This window comes from Chroicocephalus ridibundus, chromosome 10 (genome assembly GCF_963924245.1).
Source record: "Chroicocephalus ridibundus chromosome 10, bChrRid1.1, whole genome shotgun sequence".
In the NCBI taxonomy this organism is placed as follows: Eukaryota; Metazoa; Chordata; class Aves; order Charadriiformes; family Laridae; genus Chroicocephalus; species Chroicocephalus ridibundus.
Window position 1 is genome coordinate 14,000,651 of NC_086293.1, and position 27,285 is coordinate 14,027,935.

Sequence of the window (27,285 nt, forward strand, 5' to 3'; positions counted from 1 at the left end):
AAATCATTTGCTTGTTAATTGTATTTAAATAGCTGCCACTTAGACAAGCAGAAAGTTTCCAGAAAGATAAATTGTTTTTTCTTTTTACCATGTTTGAAAGCGGCTCCGATGGCCTCTTTGCGCTGCTTTGATAAGGCACTTTCCAAATGGAAGCGTGCCCTGGCCGTGCTCGCCTCCTGGTCCTCACCCTGTCCCCCAAAGGAGAAATACTCACCCTGTTACCTTTCTTCTGTGAAACCGCAGTCCCTTAAGGAGGTAATACAGAGTGGCTTGGGAGGTTTAGAGTGGCGGTAGTTTACTTTCCCCTCTCTTCAGCCAAGTCGGATCAGCCTAGGTCAGATTTTGGGGGGTGTGTGATGAGGATGCTGCTGCCCCCGTGCAGATGGGATTTGAAAGGATCCCGAAGATCCAGGGGATGCTTACATCTTTGAGCCCTTTGAAATTCCCAGCCCATTTCTGTGTCGGTGTATGTCTGCTGGGCCGCCGAGGCAAGGTCGCCCGTCCTCCGCACCTTTGCGGCTCTGTCTTCTGTGTATTGAAATAAATGGCAAAGTTTCTCTTGGCTGAGCAATATGAGGTCCTTATTGACCCCAGTTCGGCTTGGTTTAGAGCTGATTTTGATTGTACATCGTTGCTAGCTTTGGCGTGGAGCGAGCTATGTGGTATCATTTGTATTTTATTTGTATTTGAAATACCGTCCTGGAAAATGAAAAATAATATTTCTGTATCCGTTCGTTCGTTCTTCTTCCATCGGTTGGAGGGCCCACCCTGCCCGCGCTCCTGACTCTTGTTTTCCAGCCCCTCCGTGTTCAGCGCCGGACCCTCCTGTCAATTCCGCCTCGTTTTTCCAGTGACATTTCATATTCCCTTTGTTTTCTGTTTGCATCTTTGTTGTGCGGCAGGATCAGTAATAATAGTTAATAATTAGCAGTTCAATAGCACTCTTCACCTTCAAAGCAATTTTAGGCATTAAATCACCGCAGCTCTGCTGGCAATATTACAATTTTGACTCGTTACTTCACCAGTGTCACAGAGGCAGCAAAAGCCACGTTTTTATGGAGGCCAAAATGGGGTCATTTTTTTAGAGTACAAAATTGGCAAAAAACAAAATTTTCTCCTAGGCTGACACTTCGTTTGCCAAATTTCAGCACAGAGCCAATTTTTAAAGCTGAGTAATAAACACCTGAAAAGTTCTGGTTTATAATGGCAGTGCTGAAAAGCCATTAAATGAATGGCTCCGCTATAACACAAGAAAACCCTCTTAAACTGTCGAAAAACCTGTAAAAGCTGGATGGAGGCTTAGGGAACACCAGCTTCGCCTTTGAGCCTGGAGCTGAGAGATGCAAAGTGAACCTGCGGGGACTGGTAGGGGACATCGTTAGGGGTGTCCCTTTTCTGAGATGGGGGAATGGTCTTTTTTCCCCAGTCTGTGGTGGAGCTGGGTGAGAATCCTGTCCCAGGTGAGCATCTCTCCAGGTCTCTCAAGCCATAGGGAGAGGGAACGCGAGGAAGAGCAATGGGGATGGAGCTCCATGGGAGCAATGAGCAGAATCTGGAACAAAAGGGAAAGCCTGGAGCAAAGGAGGCATTGAAGGATGCAAGGCGGCAGAGGGGGTTTGGGAAGAAACGGCGTGGGGGCGGTGGTAGGGAGCAGCACGTGGGGATGAGGGCCAGGAGCCTGTGCAGGACATGACCAGCAAGGTGGCAAGAAGCCCCGCGTGACTGGTTTTCTCCTGGGCCCGAAGGGCGTATTTCTGCGCAGATTTTTGAGGAAGCGAGGGCAGCTCCACTTCCTTCTGCCTGTGAGCCGTGGCTCACTGGCACGCACGGGTGCAAATGCCACATCCCAGGTGAGCATCGTACATGCGGATGGCCAAGAGCAAGGTACCCACCTCCCTAAGGGATCCCGGAGCCCGTGGCCAGCTCGGACCCTCTCCCCTTCCCAGCACAGGGTCTGCTGGCGGAGGGTGCTGCTGGGAAGCCGAGCTGTAAGAGCAGCGTAGTAAAATAGCAAATTGACCAGTAAAAGAAATCAGTAAATGAAGGGAACAGCTATTAATGTGCCAAGCCAAGATGTGTAATTATACCCTAGGACTTTTCCAAACTAATACATGTTAAAGGTGTAAACCTATTAAAGGAGAGATTTTTCTGTACAGGGAACTTATGTAGATAGAAGGATTTACACTGTATTTTATTCTTGTATTATAAGGTATAAGGAACATTTGAGCAAATCCAGTCATTCCTATTATTACAATATCATACTTTTTTCATACAATTTTATGCGGTTCTTCAAAAACTTTGGCACTAATTCTCTTTATATTGTTAGGAATTTTCTTTTAAAAACAGAATTCTTTTTCTCAAATAGTTAATTAGATTTTGAACTTCAAATACAGTACTTATTTTTTTTCCTCCCAAGAATAGGGGTGTTAGATCCATTGTGCTGGCCAAATTACAGTTTGGATAGTTACATTCTCTCTGCTTAATCACCCTGCAATTTCATTCGAGTGAAGGATTTGGTGCCTCAGGTGTCCTGAATTCCGCCAGAGCTCTGTATGGCGAAGCTGCTGCCGCCATTCACCCCAGAAGTGGCTGCATTTAACAGGAGAGAATTGTTGTCTCCTTCCAGAGCATAAATTCCATCCCTGGAGGGGTTCAAGGCCAGGCTGGATGGGGGGCTTTGAACAACCTGGTCCAGTGGGAGGTGTCCCTGCCCAGGGGAGGGGGTGGAACTAGATGATTTTTAAGGTCCCTTCCAACCCGAACCAGTCTATGATTCTATGGTAAATAACAGTTTCACTCACAGAGATGGATTTTTGTTTTATTCTGCTGGTGTTAGACTTTGCAGCGAGTTTGTGCTTTTCTGACCCAAGTCTTCAGGCTCATCTGAGGGATTTCTCATGCGATGGGAAGGCAAATTTGTTTTAAGGGGCCCCAGACAAATTCCGTTATTTGCTTGTTCACCCTTTGCCATGACAGTGCTGCACCTTTGTGGTGGTGTGGCGAAGGACTGGGTCCCAGCTGCCCCTCCTGGCTCAGGGACCCGCTTCCTCTTAGCATCATCTTTTTCTCCTTCTGGCTCAAAGGACTGGGATAAGCGGCAGCTGGATTTGGATAGGAAACGTCCATGGGTCATAACCCTTTGTTGCAGACAGGAGCCCCCTTTGCCTGGGGAAGGGAAGCGGGAGGGGAGGACCCTGTCCTTGAGTTCGGTTCAGTCCCCGTTTATTTGGGAAGAATTGATGGATCGTGGCATTGCGCTGTGAAGGGCGGGAGTGGAAGTACAAAGGATAACCTCAAAGCACTCAGCGAGCCCTGCTTAGTGCCGCACAAAGGACTCTGAGCTGGTCGGATGACCCCAAGGGATCTGAGAGCAAAGTCCTATAGTTGGGGTGTTTGCTTAGCTGGTACGGCTGGCTGTTCTCCTCCATGTGAAACCAGACGTGCACCATCAAAATGACTGACATGGCCAAAGGCCAGGGGATGGCTGTGCCCAAGCTGGGTCTCTTCCTGCCCTGCAGTGTGCCACTGGCTTCTCTTCCCCTCCCATCCCCTGTCCTGCCGGGCTGAGTGAGGGGATGCTCCTGACCCAGAGGCAGCAAGGAGGCGGAGAAGCACCCTGTGTGCGTCGCAGGATGGTGGTCACGAGGAGGCCTCCCTCGCCATACCCTGCTTCCAAAAAAGCTTTTTATCCGTATTCAGGGGAACCTGGCATGGGGACCTTTAGTAGCTCCTCCTGGTAGTTCAGCGCTGCCTTGCACAAGCATACCTTGCAAGTCTGGTATGGCAACCAGAGGTCATCTTAGAGGGCTCCTCTACATCCTCCTGCCTGCAGTAAGTCTTTTTGGCTTTAGTGTTGTTTGCCAGCTTTGCAAATCGCAGTGTTCTGCTGCTTTTTGGGATTTTGGAGGTGCATTTGATTCCTGGAGCCGTGGTGCCATTTGCTGTAGCAGGAGCAGAGAATCCCAGTGCCGCCTTCAAATTCCTTCCCCAGGTAGCAGCAGCAGCACCACGGCTTTTCCGTGGGCTCCTGTCTAACCACGAGGGCTGTTGCCTGAGCGCTTCTTTCAGAAATAATTTGAGTTGTTTTGTTGCATGTACAAAGTTAACTGTTTTCCTCTTTAAAGAAAAGATGAGCAAAAGCTCTTCCCATGACTGCCTTCTTTAAAAAAATTAAAAATAGCTTTTGAATGTTGGAGGAAAACTTGGAACTATGAGCCAGCTAAATATACTGTATCATGAAACCTCGGGGACCATTGAAATGAGAACAGTGGCCCATTACTGCTAAGAAGGTGTTTTATTGAAAATACGCCAACATGCGTTCCCAACAGAGTGAGTAAAAACCAGCGAGATGCCCGGCGGTGATACAGGTTATTCCCACAGATGAACCAGAACATATCGCTTGGCACTCCTGGGCTGCCTGCGAGTGAACTGTGTAACGGGCTGAGAGGTGTTTCCATAAAATGGCCCATATTTAATCCGATTTATTGTAATTTAAATCTGCGGCGATGGATGTGTGTACGTAGGGGTGAGCGTGCGTAAGCTGTTGTGGAAGTAGGCACGGTTTTGCAGAAGGGGAATCTTGGCGGTGGTGGTCAGAGGAGGCGAAGTGTGAAGGCTCCTGGTGACGGGAGCAGATTACCAGGAGAGGGCAGTGCGTCTGACGCTGTGTTTCACACCAGCGGCACCTGCCCCAGCCCCACACCGGGGGACGCACCTCGAAATGCCAAGCTGGGGGCAGTGGGGCTGCTCCAGCCCGCAGCCCCCGCCTGCCAGCGCAGAGGCAGCGAGCAGGAGAGGATCCGTCTGGGGTGGCCAGGAGTTCACGGGTTAATACTTAACGGGCAAAAATGTGTTTGATTGACGTTTATTTTGTTGATGTTTCATTCTGTGGGGTTTTTTTCTTACCATGGCAACTTTAACATCATGACAAAACACCTACTTTCCCTCTCGGAGCCATCGCTGTTGTCGTACCCAGTGGGTTATTTTGGTAGACAGGGGTTGTTCTTTTCAAGTGGAGGTGTTGCCATCTCCTACCAGATACCACCTCCAGCCTTTCCTGTCCTAAGAACGCTTTCTCTGTATGAACACTGTGCTTCAACCCATGGCAAAAAAATGGAGTTTTAATGGAAAACTGCAGCATTTCCTCTACTGTACGTGACATAAATGCTATCTCACTTAATTAAGGAAAGTAACCAAGAACAGTTAGTGGTGATTACCTTTCAATATATTGTGTACTTTGGGGCAGAAAAATAATTTATGAATAATGCCCAAGCATACTTGGAACAATTTGCACACTGTGCTGTGAGTGATGCAGACCTGCTGGTAGAAGAGTGTGCTAATAAATTTTACTTTGTGGCGGAAACAAGAGATTACAGTTTATTAGGAAAGGAGATGGCAATTTATTAAGATCAATCAAATATGAATGCAGAGCAAAAATGTTGCCATTTTTATTTATTTATTTATCTGGAAGCATGGGGGCTGCAATTATATAAAATTTGTTGTTTACCTGTGATGTTTGATTCATTATTAATATTTTTATGTTTAGAGGGAACCATAATTTTGCTGAAATGTCTTCCATAACTCCTGCACAATCATATTCATAACTCACCTGAATGTTGACACATCCTGCTGTGTATATATAAATTAACTAGTAACACTGGCATTATAAAATGATGCATTAAATGAAGATGTGAATGGTAATTTAAAGCATGCCATGAAGTGAAATTTAAGCCATTGTGCAACACTGAGGGGATTTAAAGAGCCTTCTTCATGCAGAATTTGCAGGGGCAATAAGGAAAATGACAGCTTCACATCAAAAAACAGAAGAGCAACAGGGACACAAGCGCTACCGAAATGTTAATTGCTTTGGTGTTCTGTTTTGTTACAGACACCATCAGCCTAAAAATCACTTTTCTGCCTGAAGATATTTTACCATGAGGGCATTAGCTGAGATTATTAAAAGGGACCCAAAAAAAATGTTTACTTTGTCCTTTTTCTCAGCACTTCGTGGGTAATAAGTTTCACCGTTTCCTGTTTAGTCAGTTGTTTTCCCCATTTGTTTTTGTAGGTCTTTCAAGCAGCAACAAGGGAAAATGAAGCATTCTCAAAACAGGAAAATGTGATTTAACCCCACAAAAATGGGCCTGGGGATCCAGGAGTGGGAATAGTATCCGAGACAGCTTTTTCCCTCAGAACTGCAAACAGCAGCTTGCTTTTAAACTGGCCCGTGTGCCCAACAGCAAAATTTGGCACTGGCCTCTGCCAGGTTTGGTGGTGTCTGCGGCGGGTGGGCGCAATAGCCGTGCTGCCCATGAGCATCGGCACCAAAGTTCACCTGAACTCCTCCAAATTTGTGCTCAGGGAGGGGTGCGTGGGATTTGGCCCACCATCCGCTGCCAGAGAGCAAAAGAGCTGGTTGGCCCTGCCTTCCCAGGGGGGCATCCCCAGGACGGGAGCAGATGAATTGCTGTCTTAGGTAGAAATTGCCTCGTATTGGAACTAGACGTAAAATTTCCTAATTTGGGGCAGGTTAGCTCTGGTTAGAGGAGGTTGCACTATGTGGTTTCTTGTCCTTTCTTTCTTTCTCCCCTTCCCCGCAAACAGCTGAGGCTTTTCTGTGGGCAAGTCCGTGGCTTCTGCATGGATAGGTCTGTGAATAAAATGTACCTGTAAAATAATGGCATAACAAAACCATTCTCTATTCATCACAATTCATAATCTATTCCTCTGACTTGGACTTTAGAGCCTGGCATCCATGCTATACTCCAGTGATCATTTTCTTTCACCTAGGTGTTGATACCCCCACTTAATATGGATCAGATCTCGTGGGCACGCGGTGCCAAATAGCTGCCTAGTCTGCCACGAGCAATCCCAGTTATTTTTAATTTGTTACTTTATGTGTTCAGTTGTGAACATCCCTGTCTGATTGTCTCTGTCTGTGATGACGTTCCGTAATTGAATGGAATTAAAGTGGGAGTTTATGGTTCTTCTTGGTCTTTTAAAATATTTTGCTGGCTTAAAAATGCATTATATTTCATGGTGACCTTACTTAACAAGTGCTACCATCTCCGTTACTAAGGGAATAGAGTGAAGTTTTTAGCCCACAGCAGATGTTGGCTGAGCTTGCAGGTATGAAGCTTTTATATGAAAGGGTATAAAATGCTTTAAAAAATACGGCTTGCAGGTTCTGTGGCCAGCGCTCGGTGCTTAGACAGCACCTTTCATTTTCAAAGTGTTTTGCAAATATTGGCCTACAGAAGATCCTGAAATGAGTAGTATTATCCCCGTTTTGCAGATGAGGAGACAGAGATGTTGAGGCCGTTGACTGCCTTTGAAATGACGGGTGTGCGGGCAACTCCAGAGCCAGGCCAGAAATTTTGCAAACTGAGGGAGGGAGAGGCATCCTCAATGTCATAGCCATTTAAAAAAACCCAACCCAAACTCCAAAAATGTCTAGGTGACTTGCCCAAGGCTGGGGAGAATTGTCAGTGCCAGAGCCAGCCCTGTGCTTTTGGTTTGCATGTAGCTCACAGCCTTGTCCTTGCATTGCCACATTACGCTTTTTTTGTGCCCCTGGAAAGAAGAGAAGTGCCTTGAGCAAAGTGGCAGGCTTCATAGAGTCTCCTTTTTTTATAAATATAGTAAGTCAGAGCATGGTCCGAAGGCGTGTGGTCAGACAGCAATGAAGGAGGAGGGCACTGGTCTTTCATTGAGCTGCATGGACATGGATATGGCATTGAGAAATAAGAATTGAACTTAGTAGGACTGAGGGTCGTGTGTGTGAGAAGTTTGTGCTGGAGAAGACAAGATAGATCAGAAGATTTCCGCACTGGGGTCTGTGGAGCACCCTGCGAGTGGTCTGCAGAGACTGCCAGGGTCTGCGCCCCCTCCATGTTTCGGCTGCAGAGTCAGTGAGTTAAATGCACAGAGCTGTTTCCCACCGATGCTCCTTCACCGTCAGGGTAGCTGGGGATGCTGCCACAGGGATGCTCTGTGCAAACGCAGCGGGCAGGAGGAGGTGATCCGCAAGAGAAACCGTTGAAAAGTTTAGTCTGTGTATTCTGTAATATATCCCCCAAAGCAATTTGAGTTCCTTGAGATAACTTTGAAGTCCAGGACAGGAAGGATTCTCTTAAGCACAGGCGATAATTATTACTAGCTCATTGCCTGCATTACTGGTTTATGTGATTATTGAGCGCCCAGCGTGTTCGAGTGTGTGCGTATTTATTTGCTTGACTTTGCATAGATACAATACTTATAAATACTGGCTGTTCCCATGCCCTTTCTGTGTTGACCTGCTCGGTGCATGTGTGCCCCTTTAAGAGGCAGGCGCTTTCTGATTCATGTAGGTTCTTTCTGGCAGATTTAGGGTCTTGCAAAAGATGCCCTTAGTCCCTTATTAAATATTCATAAGAGGGTGGGGTCACATTTTTGTGACCTGAAAAAAATCCCATTAATAAATTTGTTATCTGACACGAAAACACTTTAGGGTGGAAAGCAATCCGTATCACATCCCATTTAACATCAGATCACAAGTTGTCAGTAAATTGGGTCCTTTGTCTTTGCTTCTTGTGAGGTTCTTTAGCAGTATAACTAATGGGGCTATTGTCTCACCGCCCGGCAAATAAAGTCCGGGTCTGCCTGGGGACCGTGTCAGGGCGGTTTCTGTCTTTTCACGTGCACGTGAAGTAACTGTCTGCCTCTTCAGAAACTGTGCGAGAACGTAAAAAAAAAATACTATGGAAATAGGAGGAGAGATTTGTCCAGGTATTGCTGCCCGAGACGAAGGGGAGAGCAGCTTTTTGGGCCAGAGAAGATGGGTTACGGGGACGGTGGCGGTGCCTGGGTTGGGGACCGCACAGTGCCGGGTCTGGCGGGGGGGCACGGACAGTATTGCCTGAGCTCGCCCGTGGGGGGGAGTTTGAGGCAGCTGGTTCGGAGTGACACGGGAGGGCCGAGCCCTGGCACGGGGGTGCCGCGGACCCCAGCCCAGCGGTGGGGCTCGGCGGCCGCGGACACGGCTCTGCTGCGGAGGGCGCTGCGTGGAGGGGTGTCCCCGCGCCGTGCCGGGGAGCCCTCGGGGGGGTGGTGGGGGGAGACGGGTGTGCCGTTTGCGGGCCAGGCGCACCGTGCTGGGCTGGCGCAAACTCCTCTCAGAGGCTTCTTGTGGTGGTTTTTTAATTATTAGTATTATTATCTGATACTGAAATCCGGAGCTTCCAGGGACAGAACTCTCGGGAAAGGCGAGTCAAAGCCACTTTTTCCCGGGAGAAGAGAAAGTTGCGGCGGAAGGAGAGCGAGATTCCCGCGGTGCTGCGCGGAGCTCCTCCCGCATCGCTGTCGGGAGCGTTGTGCCGGCTGTCACCTCCCCCCTCCCCCCCGTCACTCCCAGCACCCACAAAATAATTTATTTTGGGGGGGACAGCAGCTTTTAAGCAGTTTCTGATCGCGGTGCCGGGGGGGGGAGCCCGTTCCGGGGCGGGGCGGGGTGTGCGGCGGCGCGGGGCGGGGCGGGGCCGCGCGGGTGGCGGCGCGCGCGGCGGCAGCCCCCGCCAGCAGCGCGCCCCGACACTCCGCCCGCACCCGCGGAGGCTCCGCACCGCTCCGCGCCCCGCCGCTCCGCTCCATGGCCCGGCCCGCCGCCCGCCCGCCGCCGCCGCCCCCCAGGTGGGTGCCTTGCCCCGGGGAGAGGGGTTTGGGGGGCGGGGGGCGAGCGGGCCCGGTCCCAAACTGTCGAAAAGAGCCAAACGTGACTCCTCCCGTCCCCGTCCCGGTTTGCCGGCGTCCGCCGCCGCCTGGGAGAGGAGGGGGAGGGACCGGGACGCGCCGCGCAACTTGCTGTAAAGGTTTTTAAAAGTGGTGATGGTTGTGGGGGTTTTCGGCGTGTCCTGCCCGGCTTTTGTTCGGCGGTGCGCGTAACCGGACGGGCAGCTCTCCCTCCGGTAATGTAGTTTTTGAAGAAGAGCGGGGAAGGGCGGGAGCAGTGCCCGGAGCCGGGTAAAATACTTTTGGCAGGTTTAAATGTCAGGGAGCCGGGAGCGCCGAGTGGGTTCGCCACTCAGTTTACCAGGGGGACATTAAGTGAGTGAGCTTTGGTTTTTGACGTTGACTGGTGTTACGAACCGCGGTGAAATAAACGTAACGGGATTTAAATGGAGCTGAGCGAAGTGTCAAACCTTCGAGCCAGCGTTTCGGTGCAAACGAGATGATTTTTGGAGGGTGGTGGTGGTGGGGAGGAGGGAACCCTTAGGAAGTGGGTGGTAAGTTTAGAGCAAAGTGCATATACACTCTTCCTCTTTGGAATTAACTCCTTCAAAGCCAGCTGGTTTTACAAAACACTGGGGGGGGTTTGCCCCGTCCTTGTGCTCGTGGTAGGGAAAAGCCACTCGATAACGCCACACGGTCGTCTCTGTGCGTGTGACAGCGTTTGAAGCACTACCATTTTACATTTTTAAATAAAAACAAGTTCGGTGGCAGGAAATGTGAATCATTCGGGGTGACTAAGATCTGTTTATGAAAACGAAATGGTTGGATTTATTCTAGCAATGAGCGTTGAATTGCTAACTACTATAAATCGCTAAAGTTTATTTCTAATAAAAAGTGACTTACGCAGGCTAGTTTGCCTTTTTATAAATAAACTGAAACGTTGAAGCCTTTTTCATGTGGACCGGAGCTAATTTTCATGCCTGACGCTCCCGGGCCCAATCCTGGACTGCCTTGTGCATGTGCGGTAGCCGTGATAGGAGAGGGGTCTCTCTCCCTCTCCCCCCCAAAGCAGTAAGCTCTCTGCCTGCTAAATTCATATTTGCTGGATCAGGCCCCTCCTAAGTATGTTTACTGTGCACAGCTTTCAGGCATCTTGCACATCTTTACATCAAGTTAAAAAGCAATTCTGTTTGCTTCCGGCTGTTTTAAAAATCACGGCTAAAATACGTGTTTATATGCGAATATGTCATTAGAGCGTTCGTCTGTCTGGTTAAGAAGTGGCTTTTGTTGATTGTATGCGTATTTATTGCGGTAGCAGCCTAGGAAGCCTTTAAAAGCAGGCACTCTCCTCACAGCCAGCGGAAAATCTGCTGTCAGAGGGCTTTCTGTGATCTCCTGTGACTACTTCCAAAAAATTTCATTGATAAGGCTGCAGAGATGAAACCCAAATCCTACCTAAACAGAGTAGCTGCCTTGGCCTAGACGGTGATAGAGCTGAACTGCAAACTGATTGGTCTGACACTTTATAATCAAAGTTGATTTATTGTTCATTAGTAGTGCATTAGCCCTTTCAGGCAAGACAGTTATTTGTGTAGTGGCCTGTCAAACAAAAGACCGCTAGCACCTGTCATTTCTAAACCATGAGATAAGCAAGCAGATATTAAGATAATGCAAATAGAAATACGCTGGAATGAGGTAAAGTTCTAGCAATTTCCCTCTAAGAAATACCGTTTTAACTTGCTCCTGTTTAGCATGTAGAGGAACTGGGCTAGAGAGGGAAGGGGTTCCCTTGCCCCAAGACCATCAGGAGGAGGAGGAGAGGGGGAAGGCGCTGGGGATGAGCTGGGTGCGTGGTTTCGAAGCATCTCTGAGGTGAGGAGGCAGCTGGGGCAGATAATGAATTGGGAAACGCCAGTCGCTGGTAGGGAAGATGTGAATGCTATTTTGTAGCCTTAATTTAATTTTGTTTGATTGTGGTTTTAGTGTGAGAGCAAGACTGAGGCACTTCTCATGTTTTGTCCCTGACTCCTTCCCCCTCTTCCCAATGGACAGATGTCATGAAATGATGCTCTTACTGGCAGGGGTTAATTATATGAAAACTTGATGACATCACGGCAGAGCTGTGAGAATGTCAAAATACATCTGCTGCCATATTCAGACATATTGCTCTCCCTCCTCTCCCCCTATATCAGCTCCCCTCCCCTTCTCAAAAGGGAATGATCTCATGACATAAACCAGAAAACAACACAAGTGTCAAAAGAAAACAAAATTAGTGAACTTTTGTCTGCCACCATAGAAACGAGGATTAACTTATGTTATTCCAGAGCATGGAATGGAGACTATCTGCATGAGGATATATAGTGTATTGTCTTCTGTGAATTTTCATTTGACAGGGATTTTGGAGGCTGTGATCTTAATTAAATCTCAACTGACTCAAATAATGCATCTAAAGGCATGCAGTGTTGCGTAACCTTGCTGAGTTGGTAAACCATAAATCATCAGAAAGCTTATGATAGGAAGGGCTGCTTTGAAATTTTTTTTTGTTTGCTACAGTTGGGGTGGTGTTTTTCTTGGTCTTGTTTAACATACAGTTTACCGAGCTGTACCGTTGTGCCCTCCCTTTTGTAGGCAGCGTTATTTTTGCTTTTAAAAAAAAAAAAGCTCTGAGACAAGGCTCTGACCAGTCACTCAGCTGAACTGAAGAGAAGTCATAAATATAATGGGATTGACAGGGAAGAAATGAAATCCCAGCGCTGGCTTTCTGGGGATCTCGCTGCTCAGAGGAAGGTGTGGGTGCCTCGCGTTCTTCTACAGCCGCATGAGCCCTCGACGTGTTTTAAAAGCGTAACTCGCAGCCCCACGCTGAAATTTATGCTGGGGCGTAAATAGTTATCAGGCACCACTGTGGAGTCGTAATGTGTCGCCCCTGGGTTGTAATGGGTCACAGATGGATTATTGCACTAATGGACGGTGGGGCTTTGACGTCTGCGCCAGCTGAGTTGGTTTTAGTTGTGTGCAAAGAAGAAAAGGGGTTGCAACAGTTGTGTGGAGAAGGTTAAAGGGGGTTTTTAGGCATTGAAAGTGATGTAGGGCAGTGAGAGCCATTTCTTACGCAGCGTTTTAACCTGGCAGCGCTCGAGCACTGATGTTGCTTGAGGATCGTGTTGTTTGTGAAATCCTGAAGCTAAACAAATTACTATTTCAGTGTAAAATGTTTCTGTATTTGCGATTGCATGCCCTGGGCAGCTGAAGGAAAGGTAAGGGGAAGGAGGATTTTTGCATTCAAAAGTTTAAGGAGTTGAAAAGCTCTTGTGCTTTCTTGCTCTGTATTTCTTAGTCATTTCAGAGCTGCTGTAGACAAACCTGAGCTGGAAGGACACAGCACTTTATGAAAACGTTTCCCGGTAGCAGGATAACTCACTGATGTTGTTTTCTCCCCTCTTTGCTAGGGAAAAGTGGTAGCAGGGGCAGTTTTATCAACACCTGCAGAACTAGATTGTGGGAAAGTCCTGACACCATAAGCTAAATTTGTTATTGTTTGGTGAAAGGCTTGGCTGGTTTTAAGCAGTTTGTTTGTTTTATTGAAAGCAGAACTGCATTACTGGAAACTACTTTGCTGTAGTTCAGTTAAAATGTCCTGTACTGTTTTGTTTTTATAAGGTGCTTGCTTGCTCAGCTTCGCTTTCCAGTTATGAGGAACGGGAAAAAAGTACATCATGCGCTCATCTGCAGATCTAAAGTGGCCGTGTAGAGACTGGGGAGAGAGGCAGCACTGGCAAATAGCTCTTCCCCAACCTTTTTTTTTTTTTACCTTTTTTTTTTTCTTTTTTTTTCTTTTTAACCTTTCCAGCACAGTTTCCTCTGCTAGCAAGAGGATCTGTAGTTTGTACTGAACTTGAATGAATGTTAGACAAATGTTGAACAAATAAGTGGAATTGCTAATTGTTCTGTGCAGTAGTTTCGGACGGATTTGCCTTCATTGATTAGGTAAGATGCTCTGTTATTTGGGAGGGACAACTCCCCCTCCTCCCCAAACTGACAACGGGTTTTAATTTTTAAGCTTTATCTTGCCCTTAAATCTGAAACATCATTGTTCAAATAACTGAGAACAAGGTAAACCAACAACATCAAAAAGGTCGGCTTCTGTGATTTCTCAAGGGCTTGTTATTTTGTACTTTCCAATTCTATTTGATGTCTTGACAAAACAAGATGACACAAGGGAGAATACATTAAATTTTGATTTTCATCTAACCTGTTACAGTAGTGGCAGCTTAATTTCTTTTACTTTTTACCGAAGACGGCTTTTTGCACAATTACTCTAATTGCCATGCCACTTTATGAGAAGGTTTCTTTACGGGTTTCCCATTTGCCTTGATTTTGCGAGGCATTTTTTTGAACGTGCTTTGACCTTTAACACGGCGAGCTTGCTGGTTGGAGTGTGTCTTCATTAGGACTAAATCAGTGAATGGCAAGATTGTCAAAGAAGCAACTGATGTTTTCTCATTAGAATCTAATTTGCACCGTTGTGCTTAGCTGTGATGTTCAGCTGTAGGTGTCTGCCATAGGTGTGAAAAACCGCACATTTTAAGCAAATAAAGTTTACAACTGTTAAAAAGGCTACGGTTGCAACCGGAGTGGCGAAGCCTAACCGAGTGTTTAGGCAGAGCTCTGTTTTGTTTGGGAAATAAACAGAGTGATTTAACCAGGTGGATATTTTTCAAGAGCTTGCTCATTTTTTTTTCAGCTGGCCAGGACAATATTTGTCTTCTGAAATGCCCCAAGTTTGAAGGGCAGGCGGCTGCGGGTTCGACTCGTGTGGGAGAAAATACTCAGGGAGCGAGGGCTCATCCTTCCCTAGGAATCTCTGTCGGGAGTTGCAGTTCTTCGAAGTCTGCCATAGGAAAAAAAAAAAATAATAAAAAAATCCTCTGTATAACACTTCCTTTTTGCTCACATGAAATTCTAGGCATATTAAATGTTGCCGATTCAATCACAGTCTTTTATTATTTAATTAAGCTCTCCTTAATGTATTAATGAATTAATACACAAATGTAAGGAGTCTGACATGATGATCATTCGCAGTATATTAAGGGTGTTTGGGAGCGAGAGGGTTTCAAGGGGTTTTCAAGGGCTTTAGGGGTATTTTGAATGTTTCTAAGCAGGATTGCTGTTGGTTTATTTGAGGCTTTTTTGGCAGAATATGTTGATCTAACATTTCCTTTCCTAAACTCTGGAAAAAAATACGGATTTTCTTTTTTTTTTTTTAAACTGAATCATTATAAAATATCACCACTGTTCGTAACTGTGTACAGCAGGTTGTAATTTTTCCTTTCATGCTGGAGCAGGAAACAAAACCGATAACTTTTTAAAATGTAAAAAATGATGATGATAATCTCGAGGTTGAAATCTCACTCAGCTTATTAAATGAGTATTTGGTTGTGTGTGTTCCGGTTTAGTCTCTATTTGACAAATGTTAGATGTAGAAAGGATTTAATTTATGTAAACTTTATATTTTTATGCAAATTAAATGGGTATTTATTATAGCAGAAACAATTATCCTGGCAGTTAGTGAGAAACCTGGTATGCATGAGAAGTGGTAGATAAGATCAGATGTTTCATTCTGTAAACAAATATGAAAATATTCCCGTTTTTCCTCAGCTAGAAGAGAGTATAGAAGACAGCAGACATCCTGACATGCCGGGGAATGTCAGCATAGCCCATCGTACTGCCTTCCGTGGGTCAGAGGGAGATTTTCCCTCCCGATAAAATATAATAAACAAAACTATAATAATAAAATGCTAATTTAATTTTAAAGAGGGTTTTCCCCTCCCTCTTTTAATAGGGAGTTGTATTGTTATGGAGAGAACTGTTATGCTAATGACAGACTACTTAGCTGATTTTACATTAATATAATAAACATTACCTGTCTTAATGTGTTGTAAGGGTATTATGGCAAAATAACTAAGTCTAAAAGCGAGATTCCATTTTGCATAATGAAACAGCATTGCAGTTTCTGCGTGAATAATTCTAGCAGTGGCATTTTTTTGTTTTGGTTGTTGTTATTTTGGAGGATTAAATACGATGTCGGAAATGTTTTAGTCTGGGGATGGGAGCGGGTCCTGCCTTCAGCACTTCTGACGCTGCTGGGCTCTGCTCCGGCTTGTGGCATCGTGTCTGCCAGTGTATCAGTGGTTTATCTCCTCCTGTGGCATCAGCGAAGCTGGTTTGCATTGTTTCGGCTGAGATTTTTTTCACATTTCAGATGTATTGCACATAATAGCTTTCTAATAAGGCAGCTCGAGTTAATTGTATTTGCCTGGCTGTATCCACTTTTATTTTTAACTGTTCCTCAGCTACTCGCTGTTTCTGTGTTCAGCTGTGTTTTGCTCCGTTTAACTTTTACCACAAAATCTTTAACCAAAGAATTGCTGCTTGGAAATCCAAGGTGCCTGGTATGAGGTCTTAACTGAAATCAAGTATGAACATACATTGCAGGAGAAAAGGATTTTCTGGCAGAGTTATTCTTTATGAATTAAGGAAATCCTCCCCATCTTCCATGCATGCCTGCTAACAGTTAACAGGAGCACAACCGTATCCAACATCGAAGGCACATTGTGTGGAAATGGTATTTTTTTTTTTTCCACTTCATACAAGATTAAACTACTTGAAATTATTTAGCTAGTATTTAATTATATTAATATCACTGAAAATGGGGGAATGGAGATGATTAAATAGGACTAAATCATTTTCATCCCCGTGACCCTTGTCTGGGTTGTATGGAGGAGTGACAAATGCATCCCTGCTGGAACTCCGATGTGAAGTTAAAGGTGAACTTGGCCCAAGTTTGTGGAAGTTTTCCTTGCTTGGTCTCGCCAAAACACGGCGTGTTTGCAGAGCCTGAAACTGGGGGTGGTGGAGGGGGCTGCGGGGGACGGCAGGGCTTTGGGGGATGCGGAGGAGCAGCAGGCAAAACCCTGGGAGAAAGAGTGTCGGGAAACAATTGTGAGTATTAAAGACATTTTTTGCCGTTGATGGTATTAGCATGTCAGCAGGTCTATACTAGTACAGCTCCGAAAGCCAAATTGCAGCTGTATTTTCACCTTTGCTGCCAGGTTTACATGCAGCTGGGTATCTACCACACCCTATTGTTATCAGTCAACAATACCAAAAGTACTTCGTTAATCATATCAATAACAACAATCGTGTTTCATGTGGAAAATAGAAATAAACAACTTAAAAAAGAGAAAAGATTGATTTCGGCTCTGCATGCTAACTTAGAATTCTTTAAATATATCTGCCAGTAGTTTAATTCGAACTTCAGCTCCCTGAAGGCACTAAGACAGAATTATTTTAGTTCTTCATAAACTGCCTTCTGTGATTCATTGTTAACTCATAAAACACGCTCATTTTCATGTACTTAAACAGTTAAGCTATTTCTAAAGTTGGTTTGTAATTTTTTTTGGCAACACATTTAAGTTGACATCTGAGAGATAGAAATCTAAAATTAATTTATAGCCCTCAGTTTAGGTTTCATTTACTATCGGACAAAATATCAGAAATAAATATTTTTTATCAAACGTAATGTAAAGTATATTGCACAGTATCTAAAATAAAGTTTAGTTTTGACTGAATACACTCAAAAAGGGACCCATAAATATTAGAGAGCTGTAGTTAAGAACTTACATGACTGTTTTAAATACTATTGATTTAAACCACTGGCTAGATTTTATGAATCAAAGTGTAATTTCCAAGCTTTGGCTATATTTCTCATCGCTAAAGCACTCTCTCTTGTGTGCCTTTAGCAGCTTTCCAGACATTCAACACGGGATTAAATGATAGTAGTTACAATGATCAATAGGTTAAGACCAGTACAATCACTCTTACCGCTAATGACCTCGGTAGTAATGGGTAATAAAGTGTGGGCTATAATAGCCTATTGCTGGTGCTGCATGCCCTTTGATTCCTAGTATTACTAGGGACTAGCTACATGAAAAAGTTGGACGTTGGGAGTTAAGAGAGTGGATATATAGGCCATCATTCTTAACTATTTAAAGTCCTCAAACCGTACGTGTGCCCACGCTTGTCCGGGGCCTGCGTGTCATTTTTAGCATGGTAGTTTCTGGTTTATTTGAATTTCTTTGTGAAAGGTTTCCGTAAGTTGCTTTTGTGAGAAGCTGAAGCACAAACTTTGGGTAAATGTGGTTGTTAGCCGTGTTTATAAATGGAAGGCAGGACCTTCTTTAGAGACGCAGATGTAGTGTGAAAATGTGGTTTCAGATGGTAAAATGAAGTTGAACGGATCAACGCAGACTTGTACTTCTAGGTGTGCCACAGATATATAAAATTTATTCTTTTCTTTTTCTTGCTGGTTAAGTGCTTCTGTTCTAGCAAAGAGTGTGCAACTAGGAGATTCTTCACCGGAAGGTACATGGCCAGTTTTCAAAGGCTGGGCCAAATCCTTAGATTTATCCCAAGATAAACATGCAAAAAAGCCATGGAAGTGAATGGGAGTTGTCTCCTCATAGCTGACGGCAGAATGCGGCCCTTCGTATTAATCACCGATGTGTAGGGTTTGCAGCACCCCACCCTATTCCTGTCTGTATCCCTGCTTGTCGTCATAAATCTGACTGAAGAGTATTTGTGTTGTCTATCTTCCAAGAAGGGCACAGAAAACACACTTAAACATGCTTCCTCTTCTGTTTGCTCAGTCCAACTTCAATGAAAGGTAGTACAAACCCCAGGGTAAAGTAAACTTCTCTGGGGATGAGAATAATGAAGGTGAGTCATGCTTCGGGGCGAAGATAGTGACGGCAGTATTTAATTAAATAATTTTCTACTCCCAGAAAAGTTTTTAAAAGACTACAGATTAAGATACTCTGAATTAATGGGATTACCCATCCCAATGACTCAGTGTCCTCGGAGCTGGTCCTGCGTGGCCAGACGGTGGCACGGCACGGTGGCCGGATGCTGGCTTTCCCATAGGCAGGGGCAAGCGGCGCCGGCCACGGGAGAACGGCCGCTGGCTTCGGTGGGAGTGCCATTTGACCCGTAATTAAATCTTCATTTGCCTGCGTTCACACCTGCCTGGACCACGTTAGAGATGTGGGAATGCGCGGTGCCACGGGGAATGCGCAGAGGACCTCGCCGTGTTTGCCTTAATGGGATGTGGGAGGCGTGCGAGCCTTTGCCAGGCTTTGCTCAGGCAAATGTTTTCAAAGCGGCGCCTGGCCCTGGCACCCAACATGTACACAACAACACGGGGAGATGCACCGTGTACACGCGTCTGACCTTCAGGAACCATTTTTAGTTCATCAAAATTAGTGATGCTGAGAAATCAGGACATCAGTGCATAATGACTGTGAAATTAGGAATGAGAGCTTGCTATGCAAATGACAGGACAAATCATGTGAAAAAGTCAAGATAAACTGCATATTAAGACGTTATGTTACATAAAATTAATACTGCATTTCTCTCTTGCTTACTACTACACTGGAAGACTTTTTTTTTTTAAAAACTCCTTTATCTTCTGATCAGCTATTGTCTGCTGATTTTTTAAAAAGTGGTGCACAGAAAAAGTGCTAAACATATTATTACCTTTTATTGTAATACACGAGATGACAGGAGATCCTTTTTAGCAAAGTATATCCTTTACTGCTTTTAGTTTTGTGCTGTCACGTATTTGATTTGAAACTATAGAAAAGGTAAGGTGCTTAAATATTACTGTTAAAACTCATATGGGTTTTGTCTTTTCATCTATTGTTTTTTTTTTTTCCCCCTCCTTTTCTTTTCCTTTTTTGGGGTGGAGGGTAGAGGGGTGGGTTTCTAGGGAAATAGTCTTCTTGCATTACTAGGACTGACAAAATGGTTCTCATGTAGTCTGCAAATTAAACACAAGTGCAGTGATTATTTTGAATAGCTAAATTACATTCTAGAAAGCTTGCAGAATTCATAGCATTGTCATTAGGTATCCGCTTGAATACAATTTGTGTAACCTTGGCCAAGACAGCCTGTCATTTTAATGTCAGTGTTTTATCTGAACAAGACATCATCCTTTCAGATACAGTGTACAGGTTCCTTGCAAAGATGCCCGTGCAGAAACGTGTTAACAGTTGCAAATATGAAATGCTATCAAGTTCATCACTGTAGCTGTTTGTCACTGAAATGTCATGGAAAGCGGCTTTTAATGGTATCTCACATAATATGAAAGAATTGAAGACATCTGTATGCTGGGTGAATATGGAATGGTAAAGACATCGTGGTAGGGCCTTTCTGTTAAAATTGCATAGGAGTCTAGTGCTGTTATTCACATCAGTGAGCCTTCCTTCAATTTTCTTAAAAACCTGTCGTAATAGGGTCTAGATCCCATCAGCGCGGGATACTCGGCGGTTGGATTTCTGTGCGGAAGGCAAGGGCTTTCTGGGAGGGAAAGGACTCAGTTGACGGTTCCTTGTAAAAATAAATAAATCTTACTGGGGTTTACCATATTGCTTGCTTTAAACAATTCCTGTCATAAGAATGTTTTGCAAAAGGGGAATTTCATGGCTGGGAGGATGTGGTGGGTACCCAGGTGCCTGCTGCGGAGGGCTGTAGGGACTCTCTGGCCTCCAGCACCCTGGGTGCCAGGCATGGGGACAGTGGGTGGCACGGAGGAGCCACGGCTGTGCGCTCTGACCCTTCTTTGCTCTCCTCTCCCGCTTCAGGTTCCAGTGTCGGTGGCTATGATGACACCTCAAGTGATCACTCCCCAGCAAATGCAGCAGATCCTCCAGCAACAAGTGCTAACTCCCCAGCAACTCCAAGTCCTGCTCCAGCAGCAGCAGGCACTCATGCTTCAACAGGTAATTCTTTCCTTAACGGCTGCTCAGGTGGCCCTTATAGGTACCAGAGGGCTTCGCTTCCCGAAATGTTCCTGGCAAAAGAGGCTGCCCACATCTTAGGGCCGAACCTCGGAGCAGCCGTGCTCCGAGATGAACTGACTGCTCTTTTGTTTTTAATTCTAGAAATAGCTACTGGAAACAAATCCAGGGAGCAGTGCTAGGAGTGTTTCCAAGATCAGCTAAATAATACAGATGCATATTTAAGTGTCAGGACTTCGGCAGATGTCCCTGTTGCTTTTGCCTGCATCCTGAGAAAGCATGGTGTGCCTTGACTAATTGGAATAAAGAAGGTAGTAGGGCGATACTTCCCATTTTAGACCTCGTTATGTCCATCTGGAACCGTAAAGGACTATGGAAAGAGTGGCAATAAAAGCGAAGAGGTTTGCAAGCCTTAATCTGTTTGGTTTCAGCCAATGTATGCTGTGCGGTGTGTCAGTGTTTCTCACAGCCTGTGGTCCTTTTTCAGCCGAAAGCTGGCCACCGACAAGCCCCGAGGCTCCGTTATCGTAGGGTATGGCACAGCGGGGGCTCAGCATCCCCCCCCAGCCTGACCTTGCCTGCTCCCTCCTGGCTGCCAGGCTCCCTCCTGCCCGCGCCGGAGCGCTGGCTGTGCCGCGCACATCTGGGGAGCGGGGAGGAGAGTATTTCCCAGGATGTCTATGCATGTATTGAACAACACTTAATACAGTCAAACCCTATCATTTAGAAAGCATGTGTGTTTCACAACAGAGATTCGCCAGGCTCTCTCAGCAAGGGCATTTTGGCTTTGTTGTTACAATCAAAGGTCATTCCTTGCCTTATTTTAATTAGTTTGTGTAGAAAATGGTATGTTTTTCATCAGTTCATTTTGGAGATTACTTTTCAAACGATAATGCCAAGAATAGTCAGTGTGCACTGAATTTATTGTCGAGTTTCAAACTAAAGGTCAGACCATTACAGATAAAAGGATGCTATTTTTCAAATCACAGTTTGTGTGTTACACCAAAAGGGACACTGAATTGGCTCTCCACTTTGTTACTTACCATCTTTCCTTTTCTTTGTAGCAGCAGCTTCAAGAGTTTTATAAGAAACAACAGGAACAGTTGCAGCTTCAACTTTTACAGCAACAACATGCTGGAAAACAGCCTAAAGAGGTACAGACAATACCCATTTTACTTTCAAACCACAGATCCCCGGGGACTGTCTAGTGGCTATTAAACTGTCATTCATCTTATAAATGATTGCACAACTGAACTGACTCTATCGGGTCTCAGCTTTCAGATTTAGAGTTATTGTCCTGTTTTCGCCTGTATTTTCCTGTGCTTTCCATTTGCTTGCTGCCACATATTTTATAGCAGGGGACCATGCCTTGATGTTCGGTATGAGTACTGGAGCAAGCATCTAGACTTGTATCTTGGGAGAGTGCTTTTGAAAGTTAGTTATGTTGTAAAGGGGCGGGGGCAAGGCAGCAGGCCCAGATATGGTGCTGTCTTCTCTAAACACCGCAAAAATGCTGAGAGATGTTGAGTTTGGGCTTGCGGTTTCCAACAGGAGAGGTTCTGGTTGCACATTCCTCACAGCAGGGGCTTAGCAGGAGGGACCGGCACCGCAGTGGAGCAGCATAGGCGGTGACACCGAGTAGCGAGGTCTGAGAGGCAGAGGTAGCGCAGGAAAGCTGCCTGTTTGCGGCAAGGTGGCAGGAGACCTCACTCTGATGCCACCACAGTCCATGGCAGGACCGGGACAGGCCAGGGTGGTTTCTGCCTCTCCTTTAAATACACTTTCCTTTCAAAATACCTGTCACATCCTAAACTTTGTTTGTTGATTTGGGTGTGGTTAAATTAAATTTCGCTGTCATTACATTTGTTTTTAAGGCACAAGGAGTTTCGTGTTTAATCTGACATCACTGCTGGCCTGGGGAGATCCTAGAAAGCTGCCTCTTGGCACGAGACATTGCATGATGTCCTGCGATAGTGTCACTTTGCAAGTGGCGCTGCTCAAAGCATGGACCAATTTCCATGCCCCCCCCCCCCCTCGAAATTTCGGCAAATTGTGCCACCTGTGCCAAGTTTCAACCCAGAGTGAATTTTTCCAGATGAGTTATAAACCCCTGAAAATACGGGGGTTTATAATGGAAACGCTGACACAACCTTAACCATAGCACGCTTACGGGCGCCACTATAATAAAAAGGGAACAGATTAAAAAGTGTCTAAAATGTAAATCTAAAGGACTAACAGTAATTAAAATGGAAATGGCACAGGGAGGGAAGGCATGTAATTGTGAGATATCACTGTGCAGAATGCTCTCAGCTTTGTTTTGCTGGCTGTTTTTCTAATTCAGTAGGGCTTACTCATCAGTGGCAGTTCAATGCGCGTTAATGACTCTGGGATGCAGGCATCACTCTGGACAAAGAAATGATTATTGTGCGGTCAAAAGAAGTTCAAAGACAAGAAGGGAATTTCAGTTTTTTCCTTAGAGATCCACATTCAAGAGCATATAAATTAAGCCAAATGTTAAAAACCACAGTCTGAAAGCTGACTTCAAAGTCACAACTCTCTAATTAATGAACTGCGAGCTTCAGTTTGGACAAGTCGTGGTTTGATGCGCCCATAAATCAACATGACAGGTCTGTTTCACAGTCTCAGACAGCACTTGTCATTGAGTCACATCAGATGTAAACACAGCAGAAAAAAGAGGGAATATGAAGGAGGTGCAATTGATCAACAGAATTGGTAAAAACCCACTTTTGAAACGCATTATGCATGATCACAGGAAATGGCGATAGCCTCAAGAGGCTTTCTCCTTCTGCTGTTGCTTTTTTGAATCAGATTTCTAACAGCCTTCAAAAGGGAGAATAAGAATTATGGAGCTTCTCCCCTGTGGCTGGCAGGCAATAACCCCCTGTTGTTATTTTGTGCTTCTTTCTTTTCAAAGGCGTCAAAATTTAGTTTTTTAAAGATCTTTAACTCTATATTTGAAGACAAACAATAAAGGGCTGCCACTGTCATTCTTATCAGTTACCAGGGATTGTATTTTTTCTTTCTGTTGCCACTTCTTATTAACCTCTTATTTGGTCTATTAGACATAGTTTTGAATGCAAGCCTGCATGCTGGGAGAACATGAAAGTTCAGATGAGCTCAGAGGGCAGATAAAGAAATTTGAAGGGGAAAGTTACACAGCAGAATGAACGATAAAAGTTAACTCTTCTAAATTGCTGTTGTCAGACAGGAGAGCATCTCAGACACAAAGATGAGGGCTTGGAGCTTAAAGAAAAAATACTTTGTGTTAAAAAAGACGAGAAGGGAAGTTAGACAATGTGATGGCATTTCAATATCTAACACACTGATTTACTGTGGTCGCACTTCTGATGCTAGACTATCGAAAGCAACAATAAGAAAGGACTCCTTCCTGTTTCAAGAAGAGCGTTTTAACACGATAGCTGTTCAGAGAACAAGGGGCCCAAGTCTCTTCAGCTTTTTCTGGGGCTTGGGGGGAGATATTTTTGCTGATGGTTTTAGTAGAGGCCTGTTTCGGCCATGCGTTTCATCCCACAGGTTTGTTCGGCCCTGGTTTTCCTGCCTTAAGGAGGTTATTTTTGCTAAATTAGCATGTAGGCGGCGGTCTCTTATTTTATTTTATTCCCCCCCCCCCCCTCCTTATTGTACTAAAACCCGCTGGTCGGGTACCATGGCGAGCAGTGCCGTGGCGGGGCCAGGCGGCTGCCCTGCTAACGAGGGCTGAGTTTGTACCTTGACAGATGGAACGAGCGTATTCATGTACTGCATCCCCCAGGTCGTTTTGTTAGTGCCTTGCCCTATTGTACCCTCCTGAAAGAAGAAAAACACAACAAATCTTCCCAAGCCCCGCTGGTAAAAGGGACGGGACCCCCAAGGAGAATAACAGAGGGACCCCAGTAAGGTTTTTTTGGTGGGTTTTGCTGGGGGCGCAGCAGAGGGTGAGCCCCGCGCGGTGCCCGAGAGCCAGGGGGGCCGGGGGGAGATGCCGGGGGGGAGCTGGAGAGGAGGATCCCGCTGGGTGCTTCGGCGCTGGACGGAGCGGGTTGTTTTCCGAACAGGGCCGTTTGTCCTCCGGCAGTTGTGACAGTTTATGTTAGGCAGTAGGGAGTAACCTAAGAAAGGAAAACAGACCTTTGACAGAAGCTTTAGGGAGGGGATCAAAAATGCAAGTTTTATCAGGATATTTCAGCATTTTAACACTGACTACTGACCTGACAACAGGACTGCACTGAGACCTTTTTTGTATGCATTCAATTGTGAGAAGTAAACAAACTGCCTTGTATCCTGTGTTTGGTAACTGGGTGGGGAGCGCACTTTGGCAACGTGTCTTGCTTTTAAATTCTTTCTTGGACAATGGGCCTTGTATACTTTTATATCCTGGCTTTTCAAAGTAGAGAGTGTTCAAGAGCTTTTCTTAGGATAGCTGAGAAGACAACCGAACGGGCATCAGTCAATTTATAGGAAGGGTTTTTTTTAAAAAAAACAACGTGCCAACTTTATAATCGGATGGGAAATAGGTAAAACACAGCTTACTGTAACTAGATTTTTATGTAATACTATTTATTATCTATAAAAATACATACTAAGTATATATATATTTAGAAAATTAATATTTATGGAAGCAAACATTACTTTAACTCCTAATATAACTGTTGCTGGGGCTTGCGTTCATCTGATGCTGTTGCAAATAGTTGCAACAGCTGGATCTGCCTGAGCAAGCTGTTGCAAAGAAATGCAAACTCTCCTGAGTTTCAGAAGATCTAAACACCTATTTCTTTAACTGTGTTCTTCTTGAAGTCCTAGATTTTATTTGGAAATAAGATAAATGGACTTTATAAAGAAGATAAATTGACTGTCAGTACAGTTGTGGGTACACGGTTGGTTGTGGTATTAAGGTTGTTGGGACATGGTGGTACGAGAAGGTGGGGGCCAGACCCCTGGCTGGTGTCCCTCAGTCCCGCTCCTGCAGCTCCGGTGGATTTTTGGATTTTCTTTTTTTCCTCCCAGTTTGCCACCAGCAGGGAATGGGGCCAGTGATCCTTTGGCTCGGAGCCAAGGAAAGGCGACAAAAAGCTTGGGATCTGGCTGGGTTTTGTTTGTGAGAGTGTGTAGTTTTGTAAGAGTTAATTTTCTTTCCATAATTGTTAGCCATAATGTGTATAAGACCTCCACCTTGATATGATTCCTAGCAGATTAGGGATATTAGATAATTTCCTTCTATTTATTGTACTACTGCACTGTATTATCTTTCTATCACTCAGATAATTACTAAGGAAATCTACATTAATTTTTTTTGGCTAGCACAAGGAACTGCTAAACACTGGCATGATGTATTGATGTTTTACACAACAAAAGTTTTCCTCCTGTCATTGTACAATAAATAAAAAGATATTTATCAAAATGCAAAGCCTTTCATGGATTTTAAAGAACAAAGCAAATAAAATACAAGATGAGCATGGAAGGAAAACCTAGAGGCTTCCTTAACTGAACAAAATTAAGGACTCTGAAGCCTGGAGTACTGTACATATTAAACACTCACATTCAAGTAAGATGTTGTTTGCTAAATTATGAATGTGTGTAATTAAAATCTAGTGGCTGTTTCTATGAAAGATTTACAATGTTATTTCATCGTTTGTCATGGCTAATTAACAATATTAGATGAAGTTTTTCTTCTTCAAAGGTCTGATTTTTTCTCATTTATTTATGTCAGAAGTGATAAACAGAGTAGTTAAAAGCTTCTCCGGGTACAGTAGTGAGAAAAGCAACATGTTCTTTTACACCTCGAAGGTTCAAGGTTCACATCCCTGTGGAGTAAAGCAACTCCATCTTCTTTCTAGTGAGAATAATTAAAATTTTCAAAGTGCAGGAGTAGCAGCCTTAAATACAGCACAGAATAATCCCGAGCATAACAGAAAGTATTGTGGGGCTTGATGGATGAATAAGGAGAGAGTAAGTATAAAAATACCATAAATTAAGCCAGTCGTATTGCCTTAATAGTTGAGACAACCCTTGCATGAGCAAACGGAGCACAGTGCAGCGTTGTTTTTCGTTATGTCTAAGTGTGGTGTGATCGTGTGGTGTGATTCTCACCTTATACATGTGCTTTTGCCTCAAAGAATTACCCGGGACTTTTATCAGCTGCCCGCAGCGTTTGCTTTACCCACCACTGAAACGTGGCCATTTCTGGGGTGAAACACGACCACGTGGACCAGGGTGACGTGGTAGTGTGGACCAAGAAACGTTGCATACATTTTTAATTGGGATGGCAGGAGGGATTTGGGGAGGATGAAAGTCTCCACTGGAGGTGGGAATCGACTGCAGCCCTGTGGTTAGCTCTGGCACCTAATGTGCCTTGGGGTCTTTGATATGGGGTGGTGGGCTCGCTAGCTTGCCTTCATACTGGTGACTGCCATCAGAAGTTGAAGTGTGTTGAGACAAGGAGCCCTGGAAATCCTCTGTTAGTGCTTTGCTCTGTATTGACAAATGTGCGTTTTTTAAATTTTTTTTTTATTTACTTTTTTCTTTTCCAGCCCCAGCAACAGCAGGTGGCTACGCAGCAGTTGGCCTTTCAGCAGCAACTCTTACAGATGCAGCAGTTGCAACAGCAGCACCTCCTGTCATTGCAGCGTCAGGGGCTGCTAACGATCCAGCCTGGCCAGCCTACTCTGCCTTTGCAACCCCTTGCACAAGGTAGGTGAGGGGTTTG

The 27,285-nt window shown here is 44.9% G+C and overlaps 1 protein-coding gene across 13 annotated transcripts in view; it reads left to right on the forward strand.

Moving 5' to 3' along the window:
* Positions 1-27,285, forward strand: part of FOXP1 (forkhead box P1) — a 389,122-nt gene that overhangs the window by 297,358 nt on the left and 64,479 nt on the right. For 11 of the 13 annotated variants that reach the window (XM_063347894.1, XM_063347895.1, XM_063347902.1 and 8 more), the window contains 3 exons: positions 20,406-20,543; positions 21,626-21,715; positions 27,110-27,269. In XM_063347894.1, coding sequence (XP_063203964.1) covers positions 20,406-20,543; positions 21,626-21,715; positions 27,110-27,269 — 388 coding nt within the window. Of the gene's footprint in view, positions 1-9,571; positions 9,667-9,916; positions 9,942-20,405; positions 20,544-21,625; positions 21,716-27,109; positions 27,270-27,285 lie in introns of those variants that run through there. The other 2 variants (XM_063347906.1, XM_063347907.1) reach the window with 2 other exon arrangements.